At 50.2% G+C, this 25,981-nt stretch overlaps 1 protein-coding gene across 1 annotated transcript in view; it reads left to right on the top strand.

Moving 5' to 3' along the window:
• The first annotated feature begins 6,517 nt into the window (after nt 1-6,517).
• The window catches only part of LOC144504879 (fibrinogen-like protein 1), a 37,544-nt gene continuing 18,080 nt past the window's right edge, over nt 6,518-25,981 (top strand). Inside the window, exons 1-3 of the mRNA XM_078230630.1 lie at nt 6,518-6,865; nt 15,657-15,873; nt 20,277-20,414. Coding sequence (XP_078086756.1) covers nt 6,518-6,865; nt 15,657-15,873; nt 20,277-20,414 — 703 coding nt within the window. The remainder of the gene's footprint in view (nt 6,866-15,656; nt 15,874-20,276; nt 20,415-25,981) is intronic.

The raw sequence follows: 25,981 nt of genomic DNA, 5'->3' as shown, positions 1-25,981 counted from the left end.
GAAACTATCCCGACAGCATTCTAAGAACTCTTCCTCCATTCCACCCTTACCGACTTGAGTCTGCCAGTCAATGTGCATGTTGAAGTCCCCCATGATTATTGCCGTTCCGTTTTTACACGCATCCCTTATCTGCTTGTTTACAGCCCTCCCTACCTCAACATTATTATTTGGGGGCCTATATACCACACCTACTAGTGTCTTTCTCCCTCTACTATTCCTCATCTCTACCCATAATGATTCCACGTTTTGTTCCTCAGAGCCTATGTCATCCCTCAGTACTACCCTGATATTATCTCTTATTAATAGCGCGACCCCACCACCTTTTCCTTCCTGTCTATTCTTCCTAAACGCCTGATACCCCTGGATATTCATCTCCCAGTCCTGGTCACCTTTCAGCCACGTTTCTGTAATGGCCATGAGATCGTACCCACTTGTGCTGATTTGCACCATCAACTCATTCACCTTGTTCCGAATGCTTCGTGCATTCAGGCAAAGTGTCCTTATTCCAGCTTTTATCTGGACCCGCTTTGATGAGTCGCGAACACCGTCTCCCTCTACTCCCTTATCTAAATTACCGCCTTCATTCACTTGCACCCTCTCCTCTACCATTAATTTTGTAATTCCCCTTACCCCTGCATCCTCCCCCCCATCAATTAGTTCCTTGATCCTAGTCAACTCTTCTAGCTCCCCTCCCCCCAACCTATCTAGTTTAAATTCTCCCCAGTAGCCTTAGCCAACCTACCGGCCAGGATATTGGTCCCCGTGTGATTCACGTTCCAACCGTTTTTTGTATACAGATCACCCCTGCCCCTAAAGAGGTCCCAATGGTCCAGGAACCTGAATCCCTGCCCCATGCACCAGTCCCTCAGCCACACATTCATCCTCCACCTCACTCCATACCTGCCCTCACCTTCCCGTGGCACAGGCAGTAATCCTGAGATTACTACCTTTGCTTTCCTCTTTCTCAGCTGTCTCCCTAATTCCCTGTACTCCCTTTTCATGACCCCTTCTCCCTTCCTACCCACATCAGCGGTACCAATATGTACCGCTACCTCAGGCTCCTCTCCCTCCCACCTCAGGATTTCCGGGACGCGACTAGCGACATCCTGGATCCCGGCCCCAGGGAGGCAGACCACCATGCGAGAATCCCGCCTACCTCCGCAGAAACGCCTGTCTGTCCCCTTCACCATCGAGTCCCCGATTAATACCGCCTTCCTCCTCTTTTCCTTAACCCTCTGAGTTACAGGGCTGGACTCCACTGCGGAGACACGGCCACTGCTGCTTCCCCCAGGCGGGCTGTCCCCCCCAGCAGTACTCAAGCAGGAGTACTTGTTGTGCAGGGGCAAATCCACCGGGGTGCTCTCAACCACCCTAGCCTTACCCTTCCTGGCCGTCACCCACTTGGCCTCCTCCCGTGGCCCTGGTGTGACCACCTGATGATAGCTCTTGTCTATCACCTCCTCATTCTCCCTCATCAGCCTAAGATCCTCGAGCTGCAGTTCCAGCTCCCTAACACGGTCCCTAACAGGAACCGCAGCTCGACACACCCCTCACAGATGTGGATGTCCGGGAGGCCAGATGCCTCCAGGACCTCCCACATCCTACACTGGGAACAACACACTGGTTTCACACTCATACTGGACACTTTATGTCAAGTAAGACAGTGAAAAGTTAATAAGAATGTAAGGAAACAAAAACTCACCCCTGCTCGTCCAAGCCCTGTGAGCCAAAGCCCTGACAGCTCACTCAACTTCCCACTCACTCTGCTGCCCGCTACGATGCTGCCCGCTGTATACTTTGGTGCACTTTTAAACCCTCCAAAAACTTCCCCTGGCCTCTCCTGGCCTGACTTCCGGTTTTGAAAAAAACCTCCGATTTTAAACCCAAAATTAACTGAAAAAATAAATAATTAATTACAGTCAGAAAACCCACTCTCTTACCCTCAGCCTGCTCCTGGGAACAATGAATCCTTCAGTGGGATTTGGATAAGCTGAGTGAGTGGGCAGATGTATGGCTGATGCAGCTTGGTGTGAATCAATGTGAGGTTATCCACTTTGGTAGCAAAAACAGGAAGGCAGATTATTATCTGAATGGCCATAAATTGAGAGAGGGGAATGTGCGGTGAGATCTGGGTATCCTCGTATACCAATCGCTGAAGGTAAAAATGTAGGTGCAGCAGGCAGTAAAGAAGGGAAATTGTATACTGGCTTTCATAGTGAGAGGATCTGAGTACAGAAGCAGGGATATATTGTGAATAGCTGGGGTCCTAGCACTGATTCCTGTGGCACCACATTAGTCACTGCCTGCCATATGGAAAAAAACAGTTTATTCCTACTCTGTGTTGGCTGTCTGTCAACCATTGGAACATCATTCCTGCATCGACCCTGTCTGGTTCTGTTAGAATTTAATAGATTTCTATGAGAACCCCCCCACCTCATTCTTTAAACTCCAGCGAATATAAGAACATAAGAAATAGGAGCAGGAGTAGGCCATCTCGCCCCTCGAGCCTGCCCCGCCATTCAATAAGATCATGGCTGATCTGACGTGGATCAGTACCACTTACCCGCCTGATCCCCATAACCCTTAATTCCCTTACCGATCAGGAATCCATCCATCCGCGCTTTAAACATATTCAGCGAGGTAGCCTCCACCACCTCAGTGGGCAGAGAATTCCAGAGATTCACCACCCTCTGGGAGAAGAAGTTCCTCCTCAACTCTGTCTTAAACCGACCCCCCTTTATTTTGAGGCTGTGTCCTCTAGTTTTAACTTCCTTACTAAGTGGAAAGAATCTCTCCGCCTCCACCCTATCCAGCCCCCGCATTATCTTATAAGTCTCCATAAGATCCCCCCTCATCCTTCTAAACTCCAACGAGTACAAACCCAATCTCCTCAGCCTCTCCTCATAATCCAAACCCCTCATCTCCGGTATCAACCTGGTGAACCTTCTCTGCACTCCCTCCAATGCCAATATATCCTTCCTCATATAAGGGGACCAATACTGCACACAGTATTCCAGCTGCGGCCTCACCAATGCCCTGTACAGGTGCATCAAGACATCCCTGCTTTTATATTCTATCCCCCTCGCGATATAGGCCAACATCCCATTTGCCTTCTTGATCACCTGTTGTACCTGCAGACTGGGCTTTTGCGTCTCATGCACAAGGACCCCCAGGTCCCTTTGCACGGTAGCATGTTTTAATTTGTTTTCATTGAGATAGTAATCCCATTTGTTATTATTTCCTCCAAAGTGTATAACCTCGCATTTATATATCGAATATAATCCTAACCTAGTCAATCCCTCCTCATACATCAGTCCCGCCATCCCCGGAATCAGCCTGGTAAACCTTTACTGCACTCCCTCGCGGGCAAGAACATCCTTCCTCAGAAAAGGGAACCAAAACTGCACACAATACTCCAGGCACGGCCTCACCAAGGCCCTGTATAATTGCAGCAACTGGTTGGACCAGTCACATTAATGGCAGGGCTTGTAGAGCTTGCTAGAAGCTGAATAACCTGTGGCAATATCTCATTCACTGGCTCCCCAAAGCATCTCTGCCATCTAGAAGGGCAAAAGCAGCAAGAGAACTGAATCGTCTGCAAGTGCCCCAGTCACAAAGCTCCCTGACTTTAATATTTATCACTGTTTTTTCACTGTTGCTGGATCAAAATCCTGGAACTCCCTCCCTTACAGCACTGTGGGTGTACCTACACCACAGGGACTGCAGCGGTTCAAGAAGACAGCTCACCACCACCTTCTGAAGGGCAATTAGAGATGGGCAATAAATGCTGGCCTATCAGAGTAGATGGTATGGCTAATATAGAGAAATTCTCCAAAGTACAAGAAGATGTAGAAGGTGATCTTACCATTGCGCCCAACCAACCAGTGGGCGGGGTGAGCCAGTAAGACTGTGAGAGAGCCGAGAGCTGCTCACTTCTTGCAATCTTACCGGCACCATGTATCCAGCGCGATCAGCCTCGCGCCATTCCCGGTTTCAGGCTGACTCAATTATTTAAATTTATTTAAATCTCATCCCAGCTCCCTTGCCTGTGTGGCCAGGGGAGGTTCTCTCCAGCAAGGATCACGTATGGTCCCCCATCAATGGGGAAACCATTGAGGCCCTCCCAGGGAGGTTGGGGGCCAGGAGGCGTGCCCTTGGACAGTGCCAGCCTCGCACCCTGCCACTGCCCACCAGGCACCCTGACAGTGCCCACCAGGCACTGGGGAGTGCCATGGGTGCGAGGCCGGAGGGGGGCAGCGCCTGCCAGGGCATGGCCAGACCGGGGGCGTGTTGTTCATGGGGGAATCTGCAGCGCATTCTGCCACAGTGATCGGTGGGGGGGAGGGTGGAGACCGCTGCCACTCTGCATAGTGATCGGTGGGTGGGGAGGATGGCAATCAGTCCAGCAGTAGCAGGGAGGGTGCGGGGGACAGAGCGGTGGTGCCAGGTTTAGGTCTGCCTGCTACAGCAGCAGAGGCAGTGACAGGTCTCTGTTGCTCTCAGAGCAAAATCCTGCACATGCACAATTGAGCCCCCTACTGCCATCAGCTGGCTTGTGGGTGAGCTAGACCTCACCCCTCCCCCTCCAGACCGAAATCAGACTTTAGGGATTTTTTATTGCACAGAAAGCATAACATTCGATTGGTGACCTCGCTGAAAAAGTGGGTCTGAAACTCTCCCGTTTTCACACCTGTTCTTTGCTAAGATTGGCCCTGTACAGTGGGCAGGTAAACTGGAAATCAAATTCATTCTAATGTGTGAAACTGTAGGCAGAATAAGGAAGCCATTTATTCCTTAAGGTTAGAGAGGAGCAAAAGAGTTGAAAGTACAGGTGCAGAAATCATTAACAACATAAGTTGATAGCGCCTTGAAACGTGCAAATTACTGGAGTTCATTCTCAGTGGAACAGAATAGAAAAGTCCAGAGATAATGTCAGATTGATACAGAAGCTGATTAGACCACACTCTGAACAGGCCTGGGACCGGATTCTCCAGCCTCCTTTGTAGCTGGGATTCTCCCGTCATATTCCAGTGAATGGAGTTTTGGCTGAGCGCCAAGTTCTCCATTCTCGCTGGCCGTGGCAGCAGGGTATAAAACATCAAAGAATTCCGACCCTGGTGTCCACATCTGGATATTGAAGCATTGGGCAAAGGATAGAAAAGGCATAAACCATCCAGAAAGACCAAGGAAACTGGAAATGAGAAATTCAGTGGCTTGAGAAAAATGAGCTTCGAGGAAAGGCTAGAGAAATAAAAGCAAAATACTGCAGATGCTGGAAATCTGAGATAAAAGCAGAACATTGTGGAAAGATGCTGTAGGTCTGGCAGCATCTGTGGAGAAAGAGAGAAAGTTATAGTTTTGGGTTTAATATAACTCTTCTTTGCAAATGAAAGGAGAAATGTGTTGGGTTTCATTGAGTTGAAAGTGGGAGAAGAGGAAGATTCAAAGGGAAGATTTAGGTTTGAAAGAAGAGGCACATTCCACTGGGAGCAGTAACTCTGCTCTCGCCCCACAGACACTGCCAGATCATTGAAAGAAACGTGTTTCATTTCTTCAGGACCCCATGGCTGAAAGTGAGATTTGATTGGAGGTTCAGCATTAGAAGAGGTTTGAACAAGTGAGCAGTCCATTCTGAGCACCTGGTCAGAGGGCACTGGGATACAACGGTCACCCTCCGCCTCTGTTTCAGCGAATGCTTTCGCATCGGCCAAAACCATGGCAGTGGGGTCAGATCAGTGAACCAGCCACCAAGATAACTGAGAACAAATCCTGGGGGAAGCTCAGGAAGGGGGATGGTGGTTGACGGGGGAGTGGTTTTGGGGAGAGGGGAGCAAAGGTGCCGGAGGGAGTCAATATGTTTACCCTGTTGGTTTGTTCCGTTTTGGACCCAGCACAAAACAGCCAGTCTTCCTGACATTTGGAAAGGGACAGAGAGCTGACTCATGCTTGGACAATGCGACCTTTACAAATCCGGCAGCAGCTCTGCATTCTGTTAATCACAACACTTCCAATTGTATTGAACTCATTTCCTGCTGGCAGGGAACATCTTTCCTGCTGGGACCGGCTGGGTTTCCCCATGTTATTGAACTAATCTTCTGCTGGTAATAAGCATGTTTCCTGCTAGCCCTATTGGAGGCTTGTGAGCCTGGTTAGGGCTTGTAGAATAGGCAAAGAAACATTAGACCTGTGGGTTTGCAGTTCCATTATACTGATTGGCTTCCTCCAGAACCTGGGAGTGTGAATATTTTGTGTGTTTTTCTGCTGTTTCTTTTTCATTTCCTTCATTGAGAGGAGAAGCCACAAAGGCGGTGTGTCCTTGAGCAAACTGTCTGAGAGCTGGCGATGGAGAGAGACTGAAAGAGATGGCTCCACCTCCACTCAATCATTTCTCAAAACGCAACAAATCTCGTATGAAACTGCCTAGAGGGTGTGAGCAGACAGATATCAAGTCACCCTGTTCCCCACTTCAAGCCCCAGTTTTCCCTGCCTCTATACACTGAGGTACAGCAGTGATATAATGGAAACTCGCCTGTGGGCCCTGCTTTGGAGTGCCTGTGTCTGGGTAACTCATGGCGTGCCCCAGAATGGCAGCAATGGCCATAGTCTGATACAAACAGGCTTGCGGCCGTGCAGACCAGACAGTAACCAGGACCAGGCCAGCCGGAGATGCAGACGCAGAGCCAGCGGGCGTCAGCTGGAAGGCCAAGGGTGTGCTAACATGTTCCGGTGTTGGGACCAGACGTCCGACTGGCTGCAGGTGACTGGGAATAGCAGACGACAGCTGACAGAAGTGAAGGAGATGATGTCCCAGATTCAAGAGGGGCAGAGAAACCATCAGCATCGAATCAAACAGCTGGAGTTACAGGTGAGCTGGGGAACGCAGCGCACAAACGGACAAATACATTTATATAACATTGTGCAATGTCCAAACGCAGGAAATGTCACAGCCAATTTATACACAGCAAGATCCCACAAGCAACAATGGCCGTACAAGATGTCTTTTAGTAATGCTGCTTGAGGAGTAAATATTGGCCCCAAGGAGAACACTCCGCTCTTCTCCAAATATCATAGAATCCCTACAGTGCAGAAGGAGGCCATTCGGTCCATCGAGCCTGCACCAACAACAATCCCACCCAGGTCCTATCCCTGTAACCCCATATATTTACCCTGCTAATCTCCCTGACACTAAGGGGCAATTAAACATGGCCAATCCACCTAATCTGCACATCTTTGGACTGTGGGAGGAAACTGGAGCACCCGGAGGAAACCCAGACATGGGAAGAACGTGCAAACTCCACATAGACAGTGACGCAAGCCTGGAATTGAAACCTGGGTCGCTGGCGCTGTGAGGCAGCAGCGCTAACCACTGTGCCACCCAAATAGTACAGAGATTTTTACGTCCACATTACAGAGCTCAGGAGGCTCATGTTTAACACTTTGTTTATAGTATTGATCCTCTGAAGGTGCAGCACTCCCTCAGCACTGACTCTCGGACAGTGCAGCACTCCCTCAGTACTGATCCTCTGAAGGTGCAGCACTCCCTCAGCACTGACCCTCTGACAGTGCGGCACTCCCTCAGCACTGACCCTCTGACAGTGCGGCACTCCCTCAGCACTGACCCTCTGACAGTGCGGCACTCCTTCAGCACTGACCCTCTGACAGTGCGGCACTCCCTCAGCACTGACCCTCTGACAGTGCAGCACTCCCTCAGTACTAACCCTCTGACAGTGCGGCACTCCCTCAGCACTGACCCTCTGACAGTGCAGCACTCCCTCAGTACTGACTCTCTGACAGTGCGGCACTCCCTCAGTACTGACTCTCTGACGGTGCGGCACTCCCTCAGTACTGACTCTCTGACAGTGCGGCACTCCCTCAGCACTGACTCTCTGACAGTGCGGCACTCCCTCAGTACTGACTCTCTGACAGTGCGGCACTCCCTCAGTACTGACTCTCTGACAGTGCGGCACTCCCTCAGTACTGGCTCTCTGACAGTGTAGCACTCCCTCAGCACTGACCCACTGACAGTGCGGCACTCCCTCAGTACTGACTCTCTGACAGTGCGGCACTCCCTCAGTACTGACCCTCTGACAGTGCGGCACTCCCTCAGTACTGACTCTCTGACAGTGCGGCACTCCCTCAGCACTGACCCTCTGACAGTGCGGCACTCCCTCAGCACTGACCCTCTGACAGTGCAGCACTCCCTCAGCACTGACCCTCTGACAGTGCGGCACTCCCTCAGCACTGACCCTCTGACAGTGCAGCACTCCCTCAGTACTGACTCTCTGACAGTGCGGCACTCCCTCAGCACTGACCCTCTGACAGTGCGGCACTCCCTCAGCACTGACCCTCTGACAGTGCAGCACTCCCTCAGCACTGACCCTCTGACAGTGCAGCACTCCCTCAGCACTGACCCTCTGACAGTGCGGCACTCCCTCAGCACTGACCCTCTGACAGTGCAGCACTCCCTCAGTACTGACTCTCTGACAGTGCGGCACTCCCTCAGTACTGACTCTCTGACAGTGCGGCACTCCCTCAGTACTGACTCTCTGACAGTGCAGCACTCCCTCAGTACTGACTCTCTGACAGTGCGGCACTCCCTCAGTACTGACTCTCTGACAGTACGGCACTCCCTCAGTACTGACCCTCTGACAGAGGTGGGGGCCATTGGAAATTCACCGATTTCCTGGATAAGTGAAGTTTACCAACTTCCAGGAAAAAGCAGCCCTGCAGTTCAGCGCCCCCCATCACCCGCTCCGCCCCCCATCACCTGTTCTGCCCCCATCACCTGTTCTGCTCCCCATCACCCGCTCCGCCCCCCATCACCTGTTCTGCTCCCATCACCTGTTCTGCCCCCCATCACCTGTTCCGCCCCCCATCACCTATTCTGCCCCCATCACCTGTTCTGCCCCCATCACCTGTTCTGCCCCCATCACCTGTTCTGCCCCCCATCACCCGCTCCGTCCCCATCACCTGTTCTGCCCCCATCACCTGTTCTGCCCCCAATCACCCGCTCTGCCCCCATCACCTGCTCCGCCCCCCCATCACCCGCTCCGCCCCCGCATCACCCGCTCCGCCCCCACATCACCCGCTCCGCCCCCACATCACCCGCTCTGCCCCCATCACCTGCTCCGCCCCCCCATCACCCGCTCCGCCCCCGCATCACCCGCTCCGCCCCCCCATCACCCACTCCGCCCCCCCATCACCCGCTCCGCCCCCCCATCACCCGCTCCGCCCCCCCATCTCCCACTCCGCCCCCCATCACCCGCTCCGCCCCCCATCACCCGCTCCGCCCCCCCATCACCCACTCCGCCCCCCCATCACCCACTCCGCCCCCCCATCACCCGCTCCGCCCCCCCATCACCCGCTCCGCCCCCCCATCACCCGCTCCGCCCCCCCATCACCCGCTCCGCCTCCCCCATCGCCTGCTCCATCCCCCCATCACCTGCCTGGGACGGTATTGTGCCAGCTCCTTGCCTGTTCCCAGCTCCTTGCCTGTGTGCTTGCACTGACACAGTCCTTACTGTGAAGGCTCGACAGGGTTTGGAGTTTCGAAAAACAGCTGAGTGATCTGGGTGTCAGAGTGGACACTCAACATCCGGAAAAATCATCGGGCGGCACGGTAGCACAGTGGTTAGCACTGCTGCTTCACAGCTCCAGGGACCTGGGTTCGATTCCCGGCTCAGGTCACTGTCTGTGTGGAGTTTGCACATTCTCCTCGTGTCTGCGTGGGTTTCCTCCGGGTGCTCCGGTTTTCTCCCACAGTCCAAAGATATGCGGGTTAGGTTGATTGGCCATGCTAAATTGCCCCTTAGTGTCCTGAGATGTGTAGATTAGCGGATAAATGTGTAGGGATATGGGGGTAGGGCCTGGGTGGGATTGTGGTCGGTGCAGACTCGATGGGCCAAATGGCCTCCTTCTGCACTGTAGGGTTTCTATGATTTCTATGAAGATCATTCCTGTCTCTTTTGACCATAAATTTGTGGTTAGTGTAAATCAATCACCATAGAAACCACATGACTGCAGGGTGTCACTCCTCCGAGGAGTGTGTCTGAAACCTCCCACAGATGGTAAACGATTGGAATGATGATCCACCTCTGGCCCAATGTCACCTCCAGGATGTTTGATTCTTTGCTGAGATCTACTTTGCTGAAAATAGACAGCGTTCAGTTAGAAACAGATGCTGCAAAGTTTTATCGATATCATAAAGGGAAAGCAAAAAGCATTTTCCTCACCCATGTTGATGATTTGTTTTGGGGCAGTTCTGCAGAATTTGGAAAATGTGTTATTAAGAACATGAGAAATAGGAGCCGGAATCTGCCATCCGGCCCCTTGAGCTCACCCTGCCATCCAGCCCCCCGACTCGCCCTGCCATCCGGCCCCCCCAGGCTCACCCTGCCATCCGGCCCCCCGACTCGCCCTGCCATCCGGCCCCCCGACTCACCCTGCCATCCGGCCCCCCGAACCCGCCCTGCCATCCTGCCCCTTGAGCTCACCCTGCCATCTGGCCCCCCCCAGGCTCACCCTGCCATCCGGCCCCCCGACTCACCCTGCCATCCGGCCCCTCGAGCTCACCCTGCCATCCGGCCCCCTGGGCTCTCCCTGCCATCCGGCCCCCCGACTCACCCTGCCATCCGGCCCCCCAAACCCGCCCTGCCATCCTGCCCCTTGAGCTCACCCTGCCATCCGGCCCCCCGGGCTCACCCTGCCATCCGGCCCCCCGGGCTCACCCTGCCATCCGGCCCCCCGGGCTCACCCTGCCATCCAGCCCCCCGGGCTCACCCTGCCATCCAGCCCCCCGGGCTCACCCTGCCATCCGGCCCCCCGAACCCACCCTGCCATCCGGCCCCCCGAACCCGCCCTGCCATCCTGCCCCTTGAGCTCACCCTGCCATCCAGCCCCCCGGGCTCACCCTGCCATCCGGCCCCTCGAGCTCACCCTGCCATCCGGCCCCCCCGGGCTCGCCCTGCCATCCAGCCCCCCGGGCTCGCCCTGCCATCCAGCCCCCCGGGCTCGCCCTGCCATCTGACCCGATCCTGGCTGGTCTTTTCAACACCATTTTCCTGCACTATCCCTGTATCTTCTGATCTTTATAAAATGTAGAATTCAATTGCTGTCAATCTTGAACTGACCGAATGATCGAGTTTCCACAGCTTCGTGGGGTGAAAATTCCAAAGATTCATCACTTTCCAAGTGAAGAAATTCCTCCTCACCGCAATCTGAAATGTCTTCCCCTTATTCTAAGACAAAGGGTCATCTAGACTCGAAACGTCAGCTCTTTTCTCTCCTCACAGATGCTGCCAGACCTGCTGAGATTTTCCAATATTTTCTCTTTTGGTTTCAGATTCCAGCATCCGCAGGAATTTGCTTTTATCCAGTTTTTTTCAAAATGAACCTCGCACACTCTGTGCATCCCAGAATGCCTCAGAGACGGTCACGCTGATCATCAGTGAGCGGGGCCTATTCCCCCGGAGAGGCCGGCGGCACTGAGTGGGGCCACTGTGCCCGCACCAATCTGTCAGCGCTGAGATTGGCACATTCGCAGCAGCCCCCCACTGCCGTCCCCCAATTGCTGGCTCTTTGACATCTTATTTTAGACCAGTCATTGTTAACAATGCTCCCCATCTTAACCTTCCTGATGGGTTTTCTGCTGGGTGAGAATGGGAAATGTTCTTTATCTTGGGAAGCTAAGAAAATACAGAGTTATTCAAAGTACTTTGGCCATCGGAACACTGGCTCTTGTGGAAGCAGTGAGTGTGGGATTCAAATCGTTCAGTGAGATTCTGTACAAAGGGTGTACTGAAGATATTCCAGCTATTGAATGTTGTGTGAATAATTGTGGATTCTGAGAGTTGTGAAGGTGATGGATTGATCTTGCTGGAGAGAAAAATCTCTCAAATCATAGAAACCCTACAGTGCAGAAAGAGGCCATTCAGCCCATCGAGTCTGCACCGACCACAATCCCACCCAGGCCCTACCCCCATATCCCTACACATTTACCCACTAATCCCTAATTTCCGACCTATCTCAGGACACTCGGGGGCAATTTTAGCACGGGCCAATCGACCGAACCCACACATCTTTGGACTGATGGATCTGATCATAAGACCATAAGACCATAAGACATAGGAGCGGAAGTAAGGCCATTCGGCCCATCGAGTCCACTCCACCATTCAATCATGGTTGATTTCAACTCCATTTACCCGCTCTCTCCCCATAGCCCTTAATTCCTCGAGAAATCAAGAATTTATCAATTTCTGTCTTGAAGACGCTCAACGTCTCGGCCTCCACAGCCCTCTGTGGCAATGAATTCCACAGACCCACCACTCTCTGGCTGAAGAAATTTCTCCTCATCTCTGTTCTAAAGTGACTCCCTTTTATTCTAAGGCTGTGCCCCCGCGTCCTAGTCTCCCCTGTTAATGGAAACAACTTCCCTACGTCCATCCTATCTAAGCCGTTCATTATCTTGTAAGTTTCTATCAGATCTCCCCTCAACCTCCTAAACTCCAATGAATATAATCCCACGATCCTCAGACGTTCATCGTATGTCAGGCCTACCATTCCTGGGATCATCCGTGTGAATCTCCGCTGGACCCGCTCCAGTGTCAGTATGTCCTTCCTGAGGTGTGGGGCCCAAAATTGCTCACAGTACTCCAAATGGGGCCTAACCAGTGCTTTATAAAGCCTCAGAAGTACATCCCTGCTTTTGTATTCCAAGCCTCTTGAGATAATGACAACATTACATTTGCTTTCTTAATTACGGACTCAACCTGCAAGTTTACCTTTAGAGAATCCTGGACTAGGACTCCCAAGTCCCTTTGCACTTTAGCATTATGAATTTTGTCACCGTTTAGAAAATAGTCCATGCCTCTATTCTTTTTTCCAAAGTGTACGACCTCGCACTTGCCCACGTTGAATTTCATCAGCCACTTCTTGGACCACTCTCCTAAACTGTCTAAATCTTTCTGCAGCCTCCCCACCTCCTCAATACTACCTGCCCCTCCACCTATCTTTGTATCATCGGCAAACTTGGCCAGAATGCTCCCAGTCCCGTCATCTAGATCGTTAATATATAAAGAGAACAGCTGTGGCCCCAACACTGAACCCTGCGGGACACCACTTGTCACCGGTTGCCATTCTGAGAAAGAACCTTTTATCCCAACTCTCTGCCTTCTGTCTGACAGCCAATCGTCAATCCATGTTAGTACCTTGCCTCGAATACCATGGGCCCTTATTTTACTCAGCAGTCTCCCGTGAGGCACCTTGTCAAAGGCCTTTTGGAAGTCAAGATAGATAACATCCATTGGCTCTCCTTGGTCTAACCTATCTGATGGATTTGAGCCATTAACTTTCTGCTTGTTTTCTGATGCTGAAATGTGCAACGTCTCACAGTCTAACACTCTGTACGGAATATGGACACCTTTCATTTTCTTAAATTTGGTTTCATAGAAAATGTCTAATTTTATTTTCATTTTAAAGAGAGAAGAAAGGATCAGTGAATTGTATATAAATTAGGAGTTAATTGTACTCAGGTGGTGAGCATTAAATAGAACATAGAACAGTACAGCACAGAACAGGCCCTTCGGCCCACGATGTTGTGCCGAGCTTTATCTGAAACCAAGATCAAGCTATCCCACTCCCTACCATCCTGGTGTGCTCCATGTGCCTATCCAATAACCGCTTAAATGTTCCTAAAGTGTCTGACTCCACTATCACTGCAGGCAGTCCATTCCACACCCCAACCACTCTCTGCGTAAAGAGCCTACCTCTGATATCCTTCCTATATCTCCCACCATGAACCCTATAGTTATGCCCCCTTGTAATAGCTCCATCCACCCGAGGAAATAGTCTTTGAACGTTCACTCTATCTATCCCCTTCATCATTTTATAAGCCTCTATTAAGTCTCCCCTCAACCTCCTCCACTCCAGAGAGAACAGCCCTAGCTCCCTCAACCTTTCCTCATAAGACCTACCCTCCAAACCAGGCAGCATCCTGGTAAATCTCCTTTGCACTCTTTCCAGCGCTTCCACATCCTTCTTATAGTGAGGTGACCAGAACTGCACACAATATTCCAAATGTGGTCTCACCACGGTCCTGTACAGTTGCAGCATAACCCCACGGCTCTTAAACTCCAACCCCCTGTTAATAAAAGCTAACACACTATAGGCCTTCTTCACAGCTCTATCCACTTGAGTGGCAACCTTTAGAGATCTGTGGATATGGACCCCAAGATCTCTCTGTTCCTCCACAGTCTTCAGAACCCTACCTTTGACCCTGTAATCCGCATTTAAATTAGTCCTACCAAAATGAATCACCTCACATTTATCAGGGTTAAACTCCATTTGCCATTTTTCAGCCCAGCTTTGCATCCTATCTATGTCTCTTTGCAGCCTACAACAGCCCTCCACCTCATCCACTACTCCACCAATCTTGGTGTCATCAGCAAATTTACTGATCCACCCTTCAGCCCCCTCCTCTAAGTCATTAATAAAAATCACAAAGAGCAGAGGACCAAGCACTGATCCCTGCGGCACTCCGCTAGCAACCTGCCTCCAATCCGAAAATTTTCCATTCTCCACCACCCTCTGTCTTCGATCAGACAGCCAGTTACCTATCCAATCGGGCTGATATTAACTGGGCTGATAAATTATAGAGATAGACAGAGAGAGGTTGGGGGCGATTCTCCCACCTCGCTGCGCTGCTTTTTCAATGTCGTTCAGTGGGCACCTTGCTGGGTGCCACCAGACTTCCGGCACTGTCAGCTCTGTCCAAAAATCGGCGTCAAGTTGAATAAATTTATGGTAATCCTAATTTCAATATTTTGAACATATGATGAGTGGGTTCGGGACTGAGGTCTCCGGGCCTACACCCCCACCAGGAGTGCGTTACTCCAGCCAGGTTTACTGCTGCTCCCCACTAACGGGGATCTGGTGGCCCGACCCTGCTGGAGGGTACAGGGGCCATGAATGCCCCCCAAGATGGGGAGGTGCCCCCTGGGCATTGCCAGCCTGGCCCCCTTGTACTGCCCAAGGGGAAAAGTGGCAATGCCCAAGGGCATTGGATCAGGGCTGCCCGGGAAGGAGGTGGGGGGAGGGAGAGATTGAGGCAGGCAGAGGGGATCGAGGCTGGCCCGGACATGTTCGGGGGGCCAGCGATCAGGCTGTGAGAGGGTGTGAGGGCCAGCGATATAGGGGTCATGGGGCTGGCCAGCGATGATCAGGCCATCAGTGTTGGGCTACTGCGCTATGCTGCCAGTCTGTCCAGCGGGGATAGGTCCTGCCCTGGTTTTCTGCGTAGATCACGCTCGTGAACTCTGTCGCGCTCAGAGTGTGGGAGATTCATTCTGAAACATTCTGAAACTCCCGCTGAAAAAAACAGTGTGATTTCCTCCAGTTTTTACCCAAATCTAACACTTGGAATATTTTGGGGAGAATCGCTCCCTCCCCCCGATGTTTGTGTGAACAGTGTGGAATGTGTGTCTCTACAAATAAAAGCCTGTAAGTTTATGAAGACTCAGCTGCTTATCTTTCACCACCTGTCTATCTGAGTTCCAGTGTTACTGGATAAGTGTTGCTGTGTTTACTCGATGAGCTGCTGATGCGTGTGTGCCAGTGGCAGATCCCTGACTTGTCTAAGGTAATGTTTGTTCCCCTCGCAGCTGGAGGCCAAGAGTCAGAAGGAGATGAGCCTGGAGGGTCAGATACAGCAGGTTCAACAGCGATACAGTGAGACCAACACCTTGTTACAGATTCATGCCTCCCTCATCTATGATTTGCAGACACAAGTGCACAACCTGTCGACGTTGCTGGAACAGACTCGCAGCAACAGCAATTGCTCGCTCCACGACCATCTGACTCAACAACCCAAACACCCAGGTACCTATCCCCACTCCAGCCCCTTACTGCCCCCTCCCATTCTGAAGGAGCTGGCTGCCATTGGGGAACAGGCCTTGGAATCTGTCACCAAATTCCAGGCATGGATGGGATTGGGATATTATAGCTAAGGGAAGGACAGGACTGGCAACTCAATGTTCCAGGGTACAGGTGCTTTCGGAAAGATAGAACCGGAGGTAAGAGAGGAGGGGGAGTTGTATTTTTGATTAGGGAAAGCATCACGGCCATACTGAGAGGGGATATATCCGAGGGTTCGGCCACTGAGTCTATATGGGTCGAACTGAGAAATAAAAAGGGGGAAATCACTTTGATAGGGTTGTACTATAGGCCCCCAAATAGTCAGCGGGAAATTGAGGAGCAAATATGTAAGGAGATTACAGATGGCTCCAAGAAAAATAGGGTGGTAATAGTAGGGGATTTTAATTTTCCCAGCATTGACTGGGACAGCCATTGGATTAGAGGTTTGGATGGAGAGAAATTTGTTGAGTGTATTCAGGAGGAATTTCTCATTCAGTATGTGGATGGCCCGATTAGAGAGGGGGCAAAACTTGACCTCCTCTTGGGAAATACGGAAGGGCAGGTGACAGAAGTGTTAGTGAAGGATCACTTTGGGACCAGTGACCATAAATCCATTAGTTTTAAGATAGTAATGGAGAATGATAGGTCTGTCCCAAAAGTTAAAATTCTAAATTGGGGCAAGGCCAATTTTGATGGGATTAGACAGGAACTTTCAAAAGTTGATTGGGGGAGTCTGTGGGAAGGCAAAGGGACGTCTGGTAAGTGGGAGGCTTTCAAAGTGTGTTAACCAGGGTTCAGGATAAGCACATTCCTCTTAGAGTAAAGGGCAAGCCTGGTAGAAGTAGGGAATCCTGGATGACTCAGGATATTGAGGCCCTGGTCAAGAAGAAGAGGGAGGAACATGACATGCATAGGCAGCTGGGATCAAGTGGATCCCTTGAAGAGTATAGAAGGTGTCGGAGTAGAATTAAGAGAGAAATCAGGAGGGCAGAAAGGAGACATGAGATTGTTTTGGCAGATAGGGCAAAGGAGAATCCAAAGAGCTTCTACAAATACATAAAGGCCAAATCTTTTGATTTGATTTATTATTGTCACTTGTATTAGCATACAGTGAAAAGTATTGTTTCTTGCGCGCTATACAGACAAAGCATACCATTCATAGAGAAGGAAACGAGAGAGTACAGAATGTAGTGTTACAGTCATAGCTGGCATGTAGAGAAAGATCAACTTAATGCAAGGTAGGTCCATTCAAAAGTCTGACGGCAGCAGGGAAGAAGCTGTTCTTGAGTCGGTTGGTACGTGACCTCAGACTTTTGTATCTTTTTCGCGACGGAAGAAGGTGGAAGAGAGAATGTCCGGGGTGCGTGGGATCCTTAATTATGCTGGCTGCTTTGCTGAGTCAGCGGGAAGTGTAGACAGAGCCAATGGATGGGAGGCTGGTTTGAGTGATGGATTGGGCTACATTCACGACCTTTTGTAGTTTCTTGTGGTTTTGGGCAGAGGGGGAGCCATACCAAGCTGTGATACAACCAGAAAGAATGCTTTCTATGGTGCATCTGTAAAAGTTGGAGAGAATCGTAGCTGACATGCCAAATTTCCTGAGTCTTCTAAGAAATTAGAGGCATTGGTGGGGCTTTCTTAACTATAGTGTCGGCAGTGGGGAACCAGGACAGGTTGTTGGTGATCTGGACATCTAAAAACGAGAAGCTGTCAATTTCTATTTCGTCCCCGTTGACGTAGACAGGAGCATGTTCTCCTTTACGCTTCCTGAAGTCAATGACAATCTCCTTCATTTTGTTGACATTGAGGGAGAGATTATTGTTCCCGCACCAGTTCACCAGATTCTCTGTCTCATCATTGTTTGAGATCCGACCCACTGCGGTGGTGTCCTCAGCAAACTTGAAAATCGAGTTGGAGGGGAATTTGGCCGCACAGTCATAGGTGTATAAGGAGTATAGTAGGGGGCTGAGAACACAGCCTTGTGGGGCACCGGTGTTGAGGATGATCATGGAGGAAGTGTTGTTGCCTATCCTTACTGACTGTGGTCTGTGAGTTAGGAAGTCTCGGATCCAGTCACAGAGGGAGGAGCCGAGGCCCAGGGCACGGAGTTTGGAGATGAGTTTTGTAGGAGTGTTGAAGACTGAGCTGATACCGTCTACATGGACTTTAGCAAAGCCTTTGAAAAGGTACTGCATGGTAGGTGTTGCATAAGGTCAAATCTCACGGGATCCAGGGTGAGGTAGCTAAGTGGATACAAAATTGGTTTTTTGATAGAAACCAGAGGGTGGTTGTAGAGGTTTGTTTTTCAGACTGGAGGTCTGTGATCAGCGGTGTGCCTCAGGGATCAGTGCTGGGCCCACTGTTATTTGTCATTTATATTAATGATTTGGATGAGAATATAGGGGGCATGGTTAGTAAGTTTGCAGATGACACCAAGATTGGTGGCAGAGCGGACAGTGAAGAAAGTTATCTCCGATTGCCACGGGATCTTGATCAATTGGGCCAGTTGGGCTGACGAATGGCAGATGGAGTTTAATTTAGATAAATGCGAGGTGATGCATTTTGGTAGATTGAACCAGGGCAGGACTTACTCAATTAATGGTAGGGCATTGGGGAGAGTTACAGAACAAAGAGATTTAGGGGTACATGTTCATAGCTCCTTGAAAGTGGAGTCACAGGTGGACAGAGTGGTGAAGAAGGCATTCGGCATGCTTGGTTTCATCGGTCAGAACATTGAATACAGGAGTTGGAATGTCTTATTGAAGTTGTACAAGACATTGGTAAGGCCACACTTGGAATACTGTGTGCAGTTCTGGTCACCCTATTATAGAAAGGATATTATTAAACTAGAAAGAGTGCAGAAAAATTTACTAGGATGCTACCGGGACTTGATGGATTGAGTTATAAGGAGAGGCTGGATAGACTGAGACTTTTTTCCCTGGAGCGTAGGAGGCTTAGGGGTGATCTTATAGAGGTCTATAAAATAATGAGGGGCACAGATCAGCTAGATAGTCAATATCTTTTCCCAAAAGTAGGGGAGTCTAAAACTAGAGGCCATAAGTTTAAGGTGAGAAGGGAGAGATACAAAAGGGTCCAGAGGGGCAACTTTTTCCACACAGAGGGTGGTGGGTGTCTGGAACAAGCTGCCAGAGGTAGTATTAGAGGCGGGTACAATTTTGTCTTTTAAAAAGCATTTCGACAGTTACATGGGTGAGATGGGTATAGAGGGATATGGGCCAAATGCGGGCAATTGGGACCAGCTTAGGGGTTTAAGCTTAGGGGGCGGCACGGTAGCACAGTGGTTAGCACTTCTGCTTCACAGCTCCAGGGACCTGGGTTCGATTCCCGGCTTGGGTCACTGTCTGTGTGGAGTTTGCACATTCTCCTCGTGTCTGCGTGGGTTTCCTCCAGGTGCTCCGGTTTCCTCCCACAGTCCAAAGATGTGCGGCTTAGGTTGATTGGCCATACTAAAATTGCCCCTTATTGTCTGTAGGTTAGAGGGATTAGTGGGTAAATATGTAGGGATATGGGGTAGGGCCTGGGTGGGATTGTGGTCGGTGCAGACTCGATGGGCTGAATGGCCTCTTTCTGCACTGTAGGGTTTCTATGAATTCTATGATTAAAAAAAAGGGCGGCATGGACAAGTTGGGCCCAAGGGCCTGTTTCCATGCTGTAAACCTCTATGACTCTATAAAATAGGAGTCTGACATAGGTGTCCTTGTTATCTAGGTGTTCCAGGGTTGAGTGCAGGGCCAGGGAAATGGCTGTGGACCTGTTGTGGCGGTAGGCAAACTGCAGTGGATCCCATTGCAATCCGAGAAAACATTCTTCACAGTCCACTGTGCCACCAATCTTGGTGTCAACTGCAAACTTACTAACCATGCCTCCTATATTCTCATCCAAATCATTAATGTAAATGACAAATAACAGTGGACCCAGCACTGATCCCTGAGGCACACCGCTGGTCACAGGCCTCCAGTTTGAAAAACAACAGTCTATAACCACCCTCTGGCTTCTGTCATCAAGCCAATTTTGTATCCCTGTGGGACTGCCTGCCCCCTGGGCTCTGTATCACACGCTGTGTGACTCATGGTGTATGGGGCTCTGTATCACCAAGAGGAAGATTTGGTGACAGGCCAATAGTTGGAGGACAGGAGCAGAGGTCAGGGAATGGGCAGAATTTGGAGTACAGGGTTCACATATTGAGGGACAGTGGGCAGAGGTCTAGGAGAGGATGGAAAATGATAACTGTGGATAAAAAGATGAGATCCCCATGGGTTTGTGCCCCTCATCCTGGACCCCCGCTCTGGGTGACACTGTGCCAACACCGGATGTTCTCACCCATCTGTGTTTCTTACATCCTCCAGAGCTTCAGTACGTCCGGAACTGCCCGATCGACTGTGCATCCATTTACTTTAATGGAGTGAGTCAATCTGGAGTCTACACTATCGTCCCCTCCATTGGCGGAGTTTCCACCAGGGTCTACTGTGACATGGATACGGCAGGTAAGGAGATGATTGAAGCTTAAAGCTGTCTTACTATAACCCTGTGTAGAAGGACTACATACAACATAGAACATAAGAAAAAATACAGCACAAACAGGCCCTTCGGCCCACAGGTTGCGCCGGTCATGTCCCTACCTACCTAGGCTTATATATAGGCTTATCTATAACCCTCAATCCTATTAAGTCCCATGTGCTCATCCAGAAGTCTCTTAAAAGACCCTATCGAGTTTGCCTCCACCACCACTGACAGCAGCCGATTCCACTCACCCACCACCCTCTGAGTGAAAAACTTACCCCTGACATCTCCTCTGTACCTACTTCCTCTACTTGCGAGGCCGATTTAAAAGTCCTATGGACCTGGACCCCAAGGTCCTTCTGATCCTCTACACTGCTAAGAGTCTTACCCTTGATATTGTACTCCTTCATCCCATTTGACCTGCCAAAATGGACCACTACACATTTATCCGGGTTGAAGTCCATCTGCCACTTCTCCACCCAGTCTTGCATCCTATCTATGTCACACTGCAGCTTCTGACATCTCTCCAACCTATCCACAACCCCACCAACCTTCGTGTCGTTGGCAAACTTACCAACCCATCCCTCCACTTCCTCATCCAGGTCATTTATGAAAATGACAAACAGCAAGGGTCCCAGAACAGATCCCTGGGGCACTCCACTGGTGACTGACCTCCATTCAGAAAAAGACCCATCTACAACCACTCTCTGCCTTCTGCAGGCAAGCCAGTTCTGGATCCACAAGGCAACAGCCCCTTGGATCCCATGCCCTCTCACTTTCTCGAGAAGTCTTGCATGGGGGACCTTATCGAACGCCTTGCTGAAGTCCATGTAAACCACATCTACCGCCTTCCCTTCGTCAATATGTTTAGTCACATTTTCAAAGAACTCCACCAGGCTCGTATGGCACAATTTGCCTTTGACAAAGCCATGCTGACTACTTTTGAGCATACGAAACTTCTGTAAATGTTCATAAATCCTGTCCCTCAGGATCTTCTCCATCAACTTACCAACCACTGAGGTTATTCTCACCAGTCGGTAATTTCCTGGGCTATCCCTATTCCCTTTCTTGAAAATAGGAACCATATCCGCAATCCTCCAGAACCTCTCCCATCTCCATCGACGACGCAAAGATCATCGCCAGAGGCTCTGCAATCTTCCCTCGCCTCCCACAGTAACCTGGGGTACATCCCATCCGGTCCCGGTGACTTATCTACCTTGATGCTATTCACGTATGCATGTGGCAAGAGATCCAGGGAACAGCACTTGGCCTTGACATGTCGTGCTGACCCCACTGGAGATAATGTAGTCAAAGGTAACTTTCCTCAGTGACAACCCAAGACCCATTCTAAGAGAGGAGAGAGCCTCCCTCAGCCTCTGCTAACTTGATGGAGAGAGTGGAGGGAACCAGGCTCTGGAAAGGAAGGTGTTGCCTCATGAACCAAGTTGAATTTTTCCAGTAAGTCCCCTGGTTGGATGTTGGAAGCCAAGTTAATTTTGAGGAGTAAATCTTGATCTTCACTACATCAGACTTGTCTGGTGGACTTTCAACAATACATCATTGCCTGGAACAGTTTTTTCAAATTGTTTTCAGGAGATGTCAGGCTGACAAGGCCGGCATTTATTGCCCATCCCTAATTTTCCTTCAGAAGTTGGTGGCGAGCTGCTTTCTGCAACTTTTAACTTGATTTATTATTGTCACATGTATTGGGACACAGTGAAGAGCATTGTTTCTTGTGTGCTATATAGACAAAGCATACCGTTCACAGAGTACATCGGGAAGGAGGAAAGGATGCATGAATATAGTGTTGCTTTAGTCTTCCGATCGCCAACGTTTTGTGTGGCCATTTGATACAACTCAGTGGATTCCTAATTCTTGTCAGAGGGTGTTAAATTGGCAAACACATTGCTCTAGGTTTGGATTTTCATGCAGAACAGGCCAGGGAAGGATAGCAGATTTCCTTCTCTAAAAGACATTTGCAATTTAGATGGATTTCTACAACAATCCGGTAGTTTCATCGTCACTATTCCAGACACCAGCTTTTTTCTTGATTTATTTAATGAAATGAATTTAAATTTGCTGGTTGCTCAATTAAAAATTAATGATTTGGATGAGAATATAGGGGGCATGGTTAGTAAGTTTGCAGATGACACCAAGATTGGTGGCATAGTGAACAGTGAAGAAGGTTATCTAGGATTGCAACAGGATCTTGGGCAATTGGGCCAGTGGGCTGATGAATGGTAGATGGAGTTTAATTTAGATAAATGCGAGGTGATGCATTTTGGTCGATCGATCCAGGGCTCGGTGAATGGTCAGGAGTTGGGGGGAGTTACAGAACAAAGAGATCTAGGGGTCCAGGTTCATAGCTCCTTGAAAGTGGAGTCACAGGTGGACAGAGTGGTGAAGAAGGCATTCGGCATGCTTGGTTTCATTGGTCAGAACATTGAATACAGGAGTTGGGATGTCTTGTTGAAGTTGTACAAGACATTGGTAAGGCCACACTTGGAATACTGTGTGCAGTTCTGGTCACCTTAAACTAGAAAGAGTGCAGTAAAGATTTACGAGGATGCTACCGGGACTTGATAGATTGAGTTATAAGGAGAGGCTGGATAGACTGAGACTTTTTTCTCTGGAGCGTAGAAGGCTTAGGGGTGACCTTATAGAGGTCTATAAAATAATAAGGGGCCCAGATCAGCTAGATAGTCAATATCTTTTCCCAAAGGTAGGGGAGTCTAAAACTAGAGGGCATAGGTTTAAGGTGAGAGGGGAGAGTTACAAAAGTGTCCAGAGGGGCAATTTTTTCACACAGAGGATGGTGAGTGTCTGGAACAAGCTGCCAGAGGCAGTAGTAGAGGCGGGTACAATTTTGTCTTTTAAAAAGCGTTTAAACAGTTACATGGGTAAGATGGGTATAGAGGGATATGGGCCAAATGTGGGCAATTGGGACTTGCTTAGGGGTTTAAAAAAAGGGCAGCATGGACAAGTTGGGCCAAAGGACCTGTTTCCATGCTGTAAAACTCTATGACTCTATGCTATGCTATAATTCATGTCTCCAGTCAGTTCAGGCTCGATGGGCCAAATGGCCTCCTTCTGCACTGTAGGGATTCTATGATTCATCCAGGTCACTGTATTGAAAACCAGTAAGATGTCTCACAACACCAGGTTAAAATCCAACAGATTTATTTGGTAGCAAACGCCACTAGCGTTCGGAGCGCTGCTCCTTCATCAGGTGAGTGGGAATTCTGTTCACAAACAGGGCATATAAAGACAGCTCAATTTACAGAATAATGGTTGGAATGCGAGTCTTTACAGGTAATCAAGTCTTAAAGGTACAGACAATGTGAATGGAGAGAGGGTTAAGCACAGGTTAAAGAGATGTGAATTGTCTCCAGACAGGACAGTTAGTGAGATTTTGCAAGTCCAGGCAAGTCATGGGGGTTACAGATAGTGTGACATGAACCCAAGATCCCGGTGGAGGCCGCCCTCATGTATGCGGAACTTGGCTATCAGTCTCTGCTCAGCGACTCTGCGCTGTCGTGTGTTGTGAAGGCCGCCTTGGAGAACGCTTACCCGAAGATCAGAGGCTGAATGCCCGTGACCGCTGAAGTGCTCCCCAACAGGAAGAGAACACTCCTGCCTGGTGATTGTCGAGCGGTGTTCATTCATCCGTTGTTGTCGCGTCTGCATGGTCTCCCCAATGTACCATGCCTCGGGACATCCTTTCCCGCAGCGTATCAGGTAGACAACGTTGGCCGAGTTGCAAGAGTATGTACCGTGCACCTGGTGGGTGGTGTTCTCATGTGAGATGATGCCATCCGTGTCGATGATCCAGCACGTCTTGCAGAGGTTGCTGTGGCAGGGTTGTGTGGTGTCGTGGTCACTGTTCTCCTGAAGGCTGGGTAGTTTGCTGCGGACAATGGTCTGTTTGAGGTTGTGCGGTTGTTTGAAGGCAAGAAGTGGGGGTGTGGGGATGGCCTTGGCGAGATGTTCGTCTTCATCAATGACATGTTGAAGGCTCCGGAGAAGATGTTGTATCTTCTCCACTCCGGGGAAGTACTGGACGACGAAGGGTACTCTGTCCACCGTGTCCCGTGTTTGTCTTCTGAGGAGGTCGGTGCGGTCCTGCGCTGTGGTGCGTCGGAACTGTCGATCGATGAGTCGAGCGCCACATCCTGTTCTTATGAGGGCATCTTTCAGCGTCTGGAGGTGTCTGTTGCGATCCTCCTCATCTGAGCAGATCCTGTGTATACGGAGGGCTTGTCCGTAGGGGATGGCTTCTTTAACGTGTTTAGGGTGGAAGCTGGAGAAGTGGAGCATCGTGAGGTTATCCGTGGGCTTGCGGTACAGTGAAGTGCTGAGGTGACAGTCCTTAATGGAGATGCGTGTGTCCAAGAATGCAACCGATTCCGGAGAGTAGTCCATGGTGAGTCTGATGGTGGGATGGAACTTGTTGATGTCATCATAGAGTTGTTTCAGTGATTGTTCATCATGAGTCCAAAGGAAGAAAATGTCATCCATGTATCTAGTGTATAGCATCGGTTGAAGGTCCTGTGCAGTGAAGAGGTCTTGTTTGAACCTGTTCGTGAAGATGTTGGCATATTGAGGTGCGAATTTGGTCCCCATGGCAGTTCCGTGTGTCTGGATGAAGAACTGGTTGTTGAAGGTGAAGACGTTGTGGTCCAGGATGAAGCGGATGAGTTGTAAAATTGCACCTGGACTCTGGCAGTTGTCAGCGTTGAGTACTGAGGCAGTTGCAGCAATGCCATTGCCGTGGGGGATGCTGGTGTAGAGTGCCGAGACATCCATTGTGACGAGGAGTGCTCCTGGTTCAACTGCTCCATGTGCGTTGAGTTTCTGTAGGAAGTCCGTAGTGTCGCGACAAAAGCTGGGGGTTCTTTGTACAATGGGTTTCAGGATGCCCTCGACATAGCCGGAGAGGTTCTCGCACAGGGTCCCATTGCCCGATACGATGGGACGGCCGGGTGTGTTTGCCTTGTGTATCTTTGGGAGGCAGTAGAGATCTCCAACGCAAGGAGTACGTGGGAAGAGAGCATGGAGGGTGCTCTGAAGGTCCAGATCATTCTCCAGAGCCTTCAACATGTCATTGATGAAGACGAACATCTCGCCAAGACCATCCCCACACCCCGACTTCTTGCCTTCAAACAACCGCACAACCTCAAACAGACCATTGTCCGCAGAAAACTACCCAGCCTTCAGGAGAACAGTGAACACGACACCACACAACCCTGCCACAGCAATCTCTGCAAGACGTGCTGGATCATTGACACGGATGCCATCATCTCACGTGAGAACACCATTCACCAGGTACACGGTACCTACTCTTGCAACTCAGCCAACATTGTCTACCTGATACGCTGCAGGAAAGGATGTCCCGAGGCATGGTACATTGGGGAAACCATGCAGACGCTATGACAACGGATGAATGAACACTGCTCGACAATCACCAGGCAAGACTGCTCTCTTCCTGTGGGGGAGCACTTCAGCAGTCACGGACATTCGGCTTCTGATCTTCGGGTAAGCGTTCTCCAAG

The sequence above is a fragment of the Mustelus asterias genome, chromosome 15 (assembly GCF_964213995.1).
Source record: "Mustelus asterias chromosome 15, sMusAst1.hap1.1, whole genome shotgun sequence".
Taxonomy (NCBI): Eukaryota; Metazoa; Chordata; class Chondrichthyes; order Carcharhiniformes; family Triakidae; genus Mustelus; species Mustelus asterias.
This window is presented reverse-complemented; position numbering and strand designations above follow the sequence as displayed.